The sequence below is a fragment of the Austrofundulus limnaeus genome, unplaced genomic scaffold (assembly GCF_001266775.1).
Source record: "Austrofundulus limnaeus strain Quisiro unplaced genomic scaffold, Austrofundulus_limnaeus-1.0 Scaffold8, whole genome shotgun sequence".
In the NCBI taxonomy this organism is placed as follows: domain Eukaryota; kingdom Metazoa; phylum Chordata; class Actinopteri; order Cyprinodontiformes; family Rivulidae; genus Austrofundulus; species Austrofundulus limnaeus.
In genome coordinates, this window is record NW_013952410.1 from 2,175,655 (window position 1) to 2,187,296 (window position 11,642).

Sequence of the window (11,642 nt, forward strand, 5' to 3'; positions counted from 1 at the left end):
GCTACAAGCAGGATCCAAGCGCTGCTGGATAGAAACACTGGAGCGGAGTCAGTGAACTGCTGGAACGGACTGCTAATATCGGAGCGCTTATATCGGACATTTTTTATGCAGGCCGATAAAATCCGATACTCGTTTTTTGGCTGATATCGGACCRATATCCGATATCGATATCGGATCGGGACACCCCTATTAATTAACAAGCTGTTTTACATCTGTGGGAAATAGTAATACGCTGTCATAAATCTGCAGTTAAACACTGATCACACATAAGAGGCATTTGTCACAACTCTCTTTTTAACCAAACAGAAAATTACTGCTCTGTAGARTGATACGACTCAATATGCAGTCAATGCGATGGTAAAGAATATTTAGGCTTACATTAACCGTAGATAAATCTGCGCAGTCTTAATTTAGCATTTGAAAATTCATGCGCACTGCAAAAATTGTGCATCCAACCAAGGCTTACAGTCTTATATCCAGGCAAAATGTATTTTTGATCTTGTTTTGCGACTGATATACTAAGCAAGAGCAGTTCTCAAATTAAAAGAAATATTCTTCCACTGGAATTAGACTTTGTACGACTTCTTGAAATAAGAAAAAAATCTAAGCTAACAAGATTAGTAAGTTAACTCATTCAGCTCTTGCTTAGTATATCAGTCTCAAAACAAGTACAATTTTTTGGCTGGATATAAGATTGTAAGACTTGGTTAGATGGATTTTTTTTGCAGTGTGCAAATTATTTTAAGAGTATAACTATACAGTAACACTGTCATCATCTCTATGTTGGTGATGCTTTTCAAATAACTCATATTTATGTATTGCATAGCATACTGAGAAATATCCCGCTTTAAAAAAAAATGCTTGTACAGATCAATATCTACTTCCTGAACCACTTCCTGAGGCGTAGTACATCTTTGCATTCATCTATCATCAGTGTTAACACAATGATTTTATAGCTGTAATACACACAGAGATTTTGTTGAAAATCCACAATCCACTGACACTAATACAATGTACCTCTGCTTTATACTTCAAACATAAATCATCCTGAATCCTTTTTTATACTCTTTAACACTTACTTCTGGCCCTTGTGCCATCAAAAGGTAGTACTTTTCCAAGATATTGATTTGCTCCACACTCTGTTTGCATTTAATAATAATTACCAATACAGACTCCCCAATTACTCAGCTCCAACAGTCATTTACAGCACYCTGAAATCCACACACACAAAATTATTAAGATGAGAGAAAGAAAGGGAGTGAAAAAAAAAACAATAATCTGCTCAGAGCAATTAAAATTCCTTCGCCATGCCAACAAACAGCCAAATGAATTACGACAATACACACCTCCTTCAGCTGCAGCATTTTCTCATCACTTATGAGAGATGGGCCGTTGTAAAAAGTATGGCTGAGATAACTAAAGTGCAGGAGATTACAGTCAACACTGCTTTTTTTTTTAATTTGGGGAAATGTCCCTGATGGACAACTGTGAAAAGACAAAATATTTACAGTAAATCTTTCAAAAATGTTTTACTTTCTTGAAACTAAATGAATGCTTTCCCTTTCAGAGGTATATAATGTAAGCACTGGATGCATAGCTGAAGCTTAATTTGGTTAAAGGACAAGAAGACATCCTGTCTAATCTGAAATCCCACTGGCTGGTTTTAATTTACTGAAGGACACTGCAAAGATATCCATGTGTCAACACATCTGATGTACTGCTCCCATAAGATCAGACTAATATGGTCCCTGCAGTCATGCTCGGAGAGCTTTTGCACTGAAGGTGGAGTCGTCAGCCTCATGGTCTTAAGGGGATTCATCCCATGATGATGATGGTGATGATGATGGTGATGGTGATTCAGTCTCATAACCAGCCATTAAAAGGGTTACAGATTTCAAACATCAGAAACAAATTATCTGGAGAGACTTTTATCAATCCAATTACAGATTTATCTTCGGACTTAAACATAACTTCATTTAGGGAGCTCCTAGCCTGGYCSTTGCCTTCCTACRCAGYTCMGCTCAATTCTAGTTTCCCTTCACTGCTCCRTCTGGGAYTTCTCCCATAGACAARRATTTCTTYGGGAGCATTTAATTCAGGCCAATCAGAGAACAGAAYGTCGAYTTTCTGMGCAGTGTCTGCTAGTTARTTTAGCATACAGCAGTGGAGGRAGTGAATGAAGMCAGTCCGTRTTGATAAGGTTTCCAAATTAAATTAAATKTGTCTGACAAAGCAGCAGCTCTCATTTACAGTCGTCWCGTTCGGCTCGGTACTTYTCTCCTCTCAGTAGGGTWGTTTACAGCRCACRTGATTTCCAGTTAGCTTCYTAGCTTAGCCTTCTTCACAGCGGAGCTGGCACACATACGTCGCRGCCAACCGATCCAATCATTTTAAACTTCAGCAGAGGCCACGCCTCCAGCAAGAATCRCTTCTCTATRGATGAGAGTCCAGACCCTCGTACGAAGCAAAGTGAAGGACAAGGGGCTGGTTTTTACCAGGCTAGRGASCTCCAAGCAGTCACACAAGAATTTAGTTACAAGATCTTCTAAAGGCTGAGATGCCTAACTAGCTTATAGTTACAGCCATTGATATATATTACTGGATTGGGTGTCACGTGACCTGGGCGTGCTTCGCAAGGGGGATTTTTATGCATTGAGCTAAAGCTAAGGCTAACCATTGAAATCAATGAGCAGAACGTAGCGCGGTGCAAACAAACACTTTATAAATGTGCAAATGGTACAAATACTTTGCTATAAACTGCAGAAATTGCTACAACATGTTTACAGGAGCTAAAAGGGTTATGTTTCACAGGTAAATATTACACATATTTAACCAAAATTAATTATTTTAATTGTAATACCTGTATGCTAACATTAAACAGCTTCATTGTTCATGTTTAACCTTATTTAAAATCTATTTAATCTGTTGTCAAATATATTATTTAGTGATATTAAACATGTATATATGAACTTTATTGGATTGTTGACTAGTTAGACTGCATATAAATTCAGAAATTATGATGTAGACTCGCTAATGACAGACATTGTAAAGATTTAGCATCATAAACAAAATAGTCACCTTGTCAGACAGGCCAGTTTATTCAGATATTGTCTACATCCAGTATTTTAAATGTCTAAGATTCAGTTCTGGTTAATAAATATTTGTATGAATATCCAGCTGGTCAGAACTCATTGATTTGTATGAAAAAACACATGTGAAATGCTAAATACTTAGTTTAAGCCACTGTTTTAGTCATTTAAATTTGCTATCTATTTTAAATTTCCATAACTATAAAATTCACAATTTYCTCAGCTTTATTTTGAGCCATAGTTTGTAAAAATTGAGCAAGAAATAAGGAAGTTATGAGTCTTTCATCAGGATGAAGCCTCACAGTCCATTGACCTCCATTCATTTTGTTGAGAYCCCTCAATACATAACAGAGCTCCAGTGTGTCTCTATGTAGCTAGCAACGCGCTAGCCACACCCAATCCAGTCATATTTATCAATGGTTACAGCCTTCATCAGCATGTTMAAAGTCTGATAACCACAGGTTTTGTCAATAACCTGCGAGTGGTATGCGAAGACGTGCAGGTATAAAGCTCAACTGAAGAAGCACAGATGAGATTACACAATGTTGTCAGAGTAGCACGGCTAATTATCATGAAAACACAAGGAGATGCTAACTGATTGATTTAGGATTTTAATTGAAGGGGCTCTGAGGAATGGTTTCTCTCAGTGATTAAAGGCTGCAAAGAGTTGGCATATGATTAAGAAGGCTGTGCAGCATTTGACAAAAGAGCTGGTAGAAAACAAATTTACTCAGTGGAAGCTGTCAAAGAGAGAAACAAAATCTGTTACAACCAACAAATGACTCGCACACACGAGAACATTCACAGAAATGCTGTCTTTTTTTCTTTCTTCCTGATGAGCCTATTGCAAATCAGTGCACGTGTCAATTGTCTACTTATACACAATAAGAACCTCCATCACTTGATGTAGAATATTCAAATTGATGCAAAGCTGACGATGTATTTATGAACAAAAAATAWATCAATTTAAGAAATGTGGGCTAATGCCACAGTTTAAACACTACAAGGTTTTTATTCTTGATCATTCTGAAACAAATGTTCTTGGTTATTTAAAAAGAAGGAAAGTAAGCGGAGTTTTCTTCTACACTTTTGGCTAAGTCCAATTTTGAGGCTTATAGCCTTTTTACGACACAAAAAATCCTCATGTGAGCTCCTCTCACAAAATTATTGCAATTATATGGATGCTAAAAACTTGGTATGGATAAAAGCTCCATTTTCCATCCCAAATTATTTTTCCTATCCAGTATAATGGTAGTGATTATAAGAGTATTATAAAAATGCTTTAAAGCCTAGCATTGCATCTATTTCTTTAGAAGGAATTACCTTGAAAAAGCATTTCTATTTAGGCTTTAATTCACCAGGGCACTCAGTCACTTTAGTGCTAATTGAAATACATTAGAAATAGAAATGGTTATTTTTTTAGACAGTACAGTGCCTGAAACTGATGGCAACAAATTAAATCCATTTGCAAATTGTTTATAGGGTGTAAATATGGTTTTGAATGCATGTTATCATCGCTATGTGTTTCCATCATCAGGTTATAGATCACGAAAACAAGCTAGAGTGTGAGATTTTAGCTGACAAAAGAGTGGTTTTCCTCACTTTCTAACACTAGATTAGATTTCCTTTATGTTCATTTTAAAAAGAAACTAGCAACTAAAGTCACATAGTTTTCACTGTTTAGCCACGGCCATTTATTTATTTAGAACTAGATTTATCTGAAAAGTATTGACTTTCAACATTGGCTGGAATCATTTGGCCGTTTGACAAAATAAATAAATATATAAATAAATTACACAGACCATGAAAAGAAATCATTTTGGCAGTCTTTTAAAATATTTTAGGAGGATACATTGGAAGACACTCTAAAGTTTATTTTTACTAAATGTGAGTTACTTTTCATAACCTTGGACCAATGTCTCAACTGCTCACACAGAAATGAGTGAAACAGGAGCCAATGCTCCTTTTTGAGTGATCATTTTAAAAACCAAATCATTGCCAAAGAGAAAAAAAAAAGACTGAGGAATTTAATTCTTGCAGAGCAATCTTGTCAAACTATGTCAAATTTATAAATGTAGGAGTTTATGTACATGTGGGAGTGTGCCAGTGCACAGCAACTTGCACTGGATGTTACAGCAGAGTAACAATACCTCAGAAACATGCCACATTCCTCTCACATTACACATTGATTTTAAAATGAGTAACAGAAAAATACAGTATGTGAGGAGAGCACTAGAATATGGAGAAAACAAAGCAAGCTTATTTTAAACCTGATCAAAGTTTGCAACAAAAGGGAAATTTTAGACAAAGTAAAATAGTATGGTATAGCATAGTGGTGTAAATCACCAGCTTTCTCGTGATACAATGTATTGATTTGTTTCGATGACAATTTGTTTTGCCTTGATGTCAYTGAATCATAATTTAATTAATAGATTGATGTATGGTATGGTATAGAGATGTCACCTCTCAGCAAAAAGGTCTCAGGATCTCATCCCAGCCTGGGTACTTTTTGGGCAGAGTTTGAATGTTCTCTCAGTGCAGTTGTGGCTTTTCCCCCGAGTACTCCAGTTTCCTCCCACAGACCAAAAACATGCTTGTTCTGTTAATTGGGAATTCTAAATTATCCCTAGGTGGGAGTGATTGAGTGTATTCTTTTTTTTTTGTCTCTATGTGGCCCTGTCCCTCGCACAGTACTCTGTATTGTAATATACATATCCTTTAAAAAAATCCTTAGTAATTTAAATTACATCACCAAATCTAGTCCTATTCATTAGATCATGGTTTAATTTCATAAACCTGACAGCTGTTTTGATAAATTAAAACACATGGGATGTTTCTTATAGTTATATGATAAATTGTAACACTGCTAATAACCTCGAGCAACAAAACCTGTAGTAAGACCCCCTGTTTAGTTCGAAGCAAAGTGTGCATTATTAATTTGTTATTTGTTTAGGCTAAAAGGGGCATCATCACTGTCCTTGACAGTGTAATCAATGCATCTCACTACCCGGGTGTTGACAGTGCTCTAAAGAGCTACTGAGTGGAAGCCCTGGAGCGCATCTGATGACTATGGGAAACAGGAGGGTGCACCGTTGCCCTTGGCACAAAGGGAACGTGTGCTATGGAATCACCTCTTCTCAATATTCGGCAATCACCTTCCTTTAGATTTGGCGAGGCAAATTTTTGATTGAGATTAAAATTTGATTAACTGTAGACCTCTCCGAGCCTGAAAAAGTCTAATTAATTAGTCATTCTTTTAATTTACAAGTACCTGGCTGACTTAATAGTGAGGCAAAATGACAGGATTAGAAACAATTAGTGGCAGAAAAGGCCAGGTCATTTAGAATACTGGTGAGAAGTTATATTAGATTTTACTGCAGTTATTTTTGAACAATAATGAACTTATTAATATGATAAATAGTTGCAGAAATTGGGGGATTGCAGGTGCTGATTGCTCCTTCCTTTCACTCTTTAACTTTGGCATGTTTTAAATTTAATAGGGAAGGGATCAGGGTAACTCCTGACAGACCAAGAAAAATGAGTAAACATGGCTTCCGTCAAAGTTTTTTTTTTTTTTTTTTTTTTTTTGTGGAAAGAAAAAGTGAGCAGGTGTAAAATATCCTGTTACGTCAATGACAAAAATTTCAAATGTCAAATCTACAAACAGAGACAAGAGAGAAAGAGATTTAAAAACTGCCACTTTTTGTTGTTGCACCAAAAGGTTCAACTGAGCTTTTATTGTTTCTCCAGTCTACTGTAATAACTGTGGAAACTGTCAAMCCCCCCCCCCCCCACTTGTTTCTACAGGACTACTGGGTTCACTTTGTAATAAAGTACCAGACTTCAGGTGTTATGTATGTATGTCTAAAAATATATTTCTCAGGCTAAAAGATTTTAGGCTGTTTCCAAAAAGCTGGAAAAAAAGCCTACTGAGACTCTGCTCATATTATCTCCATCCATCCATCCATCCATCCATCCATCCATCCATCCATCCATCCATCCATCCATCCATCCTAAAATATTTTTGTTACAAATGGATGACAGAGTAAATCTATTGAATACTTAGCAGCCTTTTCTTAAACAACAGTATACGCTGTTTTATGTTAGCTTTCTGGCAGTAGAGAAGGTCAGTTTCCCATCATCTGTAATGTCTATTTAGAGATGGTTCTATCTGAGCCACTCCTGAACAACAGCCCCTATCCCCCATGCGCACAGTTTTATTTATGATATTCCCTATAAAGGGGAGATCAAATGAAAAGTAAAATAAAGGATCTTGTCGATTGGGGACCACGATGAGCCAAGAGACTGTGCAACGAGGCAACATTGTGCTGACAATGCACTGATCGCATTAAACATTTGTTGCAGGAAACGTGGAAGAAGGTTTTTTTTGCTGTTTAATTAACAGTGACAGACTCGGGAGTGCAACACAGATGTGTCAGAGGAGGTAAAGCGGGTTTTTCACCCAAATGAGCGCATCAAGATGCTGATATCTGCCAGGTAACTGATGTATTCACAGCCCCACAATATTCGCTAGATCCCCAACCAGGCTGCTGGAAATGAGGTGGTTTCTTTATGCAGTTCGACTTCTTTAACAGAACTGGCTGTAGCCTAATTAAAAAAAGTGCTGAAGCGCTAAAAGTAAGAGCACTTCTCAGCTATGGTTATGGTCTGTGGTAAGGAGACAGTCAACAATTTTTCCTTTAAATTGTTTCCTGTGGAGCTTTAACAGTCACTTAATATTCTCCCGCTCCACCTTGCCAGCGTATGTACCAGGGTAGGGACAGTAAGCCATTTAAAACAAGACGTTGTCTCTGGCACCAGTGCTTATAGTAAATGTCAAGACCTTTCAGAACCATAATAATGACACAGAGAGGGAAAATGATGCATGGTACTGTTTTCGTCCTGGATAGAGCTACAAAGCGCGGCTCCACCACAATCATGTACAGCCAGAAAAGATTTTCATCAACCGGTCTGTTGACACGAGGCAATGATTTTAGATTTATACGAATACCAGACTTTCAAACAAGTGACAGGTCAATTTTGCACCATTACAGAGACAAAGGCCTGTGGTGCAGGCTTTATTTGTGGCTGAGGGCCAACTGTCAAAGTAAATAACGAAACTAAGCTAAGATTATTGTCTTACTCGGTGTAACGTTTTGCTCCCGGTTCTTGGCTTCGCCACTGCTTACTGTTCTGTGGAATTTCAAACAAAATATTTAAAGCTAAATGGCAACGTCTGTCAAGTGTTCACCATGCGGTAATAAAAAATAATTAAGATATTCTCAAACAAGAGATGTAACTCAAAATCCAAACTGAGAATGCCTCTGCAATTCCTAACTGTGAGGTCATGACTTAGCTTAAATAATTCAGTGCACTTGGAGTAAATTTACCAACACATGCTGTTGATTGCGGTTGCTTATCCACGTGGAAACAGCAGCAACTGATGCTATGGGTTTCCTGGCAGCCACGGGAACCTTCTTGTCATTCTGCTGTTCGCTTCAAGTTTACAGCCTGATGAGTCATTTACTGGGAGGGTTTGTTCAGCTGAATCCAAATGACATCAAACCTGTAAGTGTAGCTGAAGGATGCGCTGCTAATGTGAACAATGCTCCTCCTGTGACAGTGCACTGACCTCAGTATGAAACAAATTGTGAATAAGCTAAACAGGTAAGACATTATGAATGATGTAAATTTACCACAATATGAACGCCATGGGATTAAAAGGCTGAAAACATACAGCACAAGGAACCATTTTGTCTTCAAGAGGTCCCAATCATTTAATTGATATGGACCCACTGTCCAACATGAAAAAGGACCAGCAGAAATGCAGCTCTAAGATTTAAGGAGGTTGGGGAAATTAACATACTGAGGCAGACGCACCTCTCAGGAACCACTCCATAATCTAGAGGCAGTGAATAATTGCCCGCTTCTGGCTTTGACAGAGTTTCTGAATGCTCACATTCTTTGCAAGCAATCAGCTTAGGGGCACTGTAAAAAAAAAAAAAACCCTCTACCAGTCAGGGGTGTAGACAATGGACTAACTCAACAGGCATGCACCGTTTTATGCTTAGTTTCTAAAGAGACGACTCATTCATGCATCAATGCCCGACTCTCAAGACCACTGGAAAAAAAACGAAAGAAAATGACATTCTTAGTCGCTTGTGATTTGAGAAAATGACAGTGTAGAGACAGAAGAAGTCTTTATTGTCACGTCAGAGACACATATGGTAGGCAATTAGATTTAGGCAGGAATGTGAGATGTTTAGTAGCCCGGCAAAAGTGATAACGTCACACTGACGGCCTGAAAAAAAGAAAGCCGATGAATGGTTACAGGCAGAGCTGAATAACCCATTAATTAACTCCAAGAGTCCAGCAGTGAAATCATCGTGAAAATCATTTCTCTACATCCGGTGAGTGTAAATGTTCTGCATGGCATTTACTGAGGCGACGGCCTGCTTCAAAACTAAAAAAATAAATAAAAATAAAAAACGCTTGCCTTGTTTTACGGGGTGGGAGGCAACTTGTTAAATCAACTGATTCACAGCACCGAGATAATCTGCTCCAGTAAACGCAAAGCTTCACCCATTTGATCACAGCCAACTCAGACTGATACCAGGGAATTAGGCACTCCTCTGTAAAAGAGATAGTCCAAGGTGCAGGTGTTTTTGATGGGAGGGGGGCTCAGGCAGAACATGACTCAAACAGCTGAAAAGTTGGACAAAATGATCAACTCTTTGGTGCCCCTTCATCTCAACAATCAGGAAACGACAACGACTTCAAAGTGGAGCTGAGTGGGCTGCTCTGTGTTCAGGTCCACACCTCTGTCTGAGTCAACATCTGCAGAACTCATATAGAAACTGGCCCCTCCAKCCTTTTCCTCTGAAGGCACAGGAAAGCGGGTTTTCGATAAGATTTTGCACAACTTTGTGTTTTGTGACTTCTTCTTTTTTTTACTGTCACAATACAAATCAACTTGAAAGAATATTTTGAAAAGTGCTGATGCACCACTTATTTTGTAACATTTGAACAGTGAATGTGTTATCACAAGCTTGCAAGTGCATTAGGAAGCTAAACCCCGCCCGTGGCTGTTAATTCAATCTTTAACGAGCAGCTACCTGTGCAGCTGGCACCGTAGCCTACGTGATGGAGGGAGGCAGGGAGGATGGAGGGGGGGGGGGGTGAAGGATGGAGAGGGGGGCGGGGGGGGACTGCTGCACGTCATTTGCCGTAACTCCATTCAGATCAGCAGCGGCCACAGACGCACGCGCTCCTCTGCCTGCCCGCTTTTGAAACTGCGACATAACCTTCATCCGTGCATCATTTCGCCCCCCAACACCCCCAGCCCTCCTCCAGATTCAACGGCGGCACCGAACCTAATGTCGTCAAATTACATAATCCGAGGCGCCACAGTCCCACCTGCCGGGAGCAATCAAAACCAAACACAACACCTACACAAACACTTCTTGTACCCCCAGTCAGCTCGAAAGTGCTAMCGAAAACTTTGCTCGCAGTCTCGGCCGAGCAGTGGCGGGTGGTGGGGGGTCCTTCACAAAACTGCCTGAGAAGAAAAACAAGCACGGGATGGAGGGGGGGGGGGGGGGGACCACGACCTATTATTGTCCGCTAAATAACTCCGCTCCAAAAGCAGCGGGCTGACATGTGAAGCTGCTGGAAAAGGAGTGAACGAGGGGTCAAGTGTGTTTAACTTGGGCTAACAGAACGAGCAGCACGAGGAAGTGAAGTTGCGTTAGCAAGCGGGATGTGTGCGGTTTGTTTTTACCTGAGTAGCGCCGTGTCGCCTTGTCTGCTGACCACACTTTCAACCGACGAATAGTCCACAGTTTGTCCGGCGGGCAAGCAGGACGGCAGGAAGCAGCAAAGGCTGAAAATTATCGCGGTAAGCCACTGATCAGAGACACAAGCATCCTGCATCGCAGTCATTATGTCCATCACAGCTGTGGGTTTTTCTTGTCGCTTCTTTTCTCCCCCCACCAAGTCGTCTTCTTCTTGTTGCCCCCCCACCACCACCACACACAAAAAAAAGCGACGCTTTGTTTATTCCCACACTTTTGCCAACCAACAACMCCGCAGCTCCCGTGAAGAAATGCTCCGCTGGTATAGTTTCCCCAGGTTGTTGTTTTTTTTTTTTTCCCTCTCTTCTTGTTGTTCTTGTTGGATGTGGAGCTCGCCGCGCGCGAGGAAGTGTTCTCTCCAGTGGCTCGCACACCATCTAGTGAGGAAATGCGATGCAAAATGGGAGCAGACCTAGAAGCAGACAACCCCCAGGCTCTGATCCTGTTGCCATGCGGCCGTTTCCCGGGCAACCCTGTTCCCAGTGGCTCGTGATGGAGCAGTACAACCGGGTAGGTATCGATACAGCCCAGGAGCAATTAAAGGTATCGACCGGAGAACCACCCCCATTTATCCCCACCCCATAATAAGAAAATGAACAGCCTTGAACAAGTGTTGGGAGTGAAGCTCAACACTGAGGCACTTGTATCCCAGAATAAAACCACACACACACACACACACACACACACACACACACACACA

General features: G+C 40.0%; 1 protein-coding gene across 4 annotated transcripts in view; it reads right to left on the reverse strand.

The window, feature by feature from the left end:
- negr1 (neuronal growth regulator 1) overlaps positions 1-11,472 on the reverse strand; it is a 208,533-nt gene extending 197,061 nt beyond the window's left edge. For 2 of the 4 annotated variants that reach the window (XM_013999966.1, XM_013999950.1), the window contains exon 1: positions 10,870-11,468. In XM_013999966.1, the coding sequence (XP_013855420.1) occupies positions 10,870-11,039 (170 nt within the window). In that variant the 5' untranslated portion in view covers positions 11,040-11,468. Of the gene's footprint in view, positions 1-10,869 lie in introns of all 4 variants that reach the window. The other 2 variants (XM_013999944.1, XM_013999957.1) reach the window with 2 other exon arrangements.
- Positions 11,473-11,642: the final 170 nt, after the last annotated feature.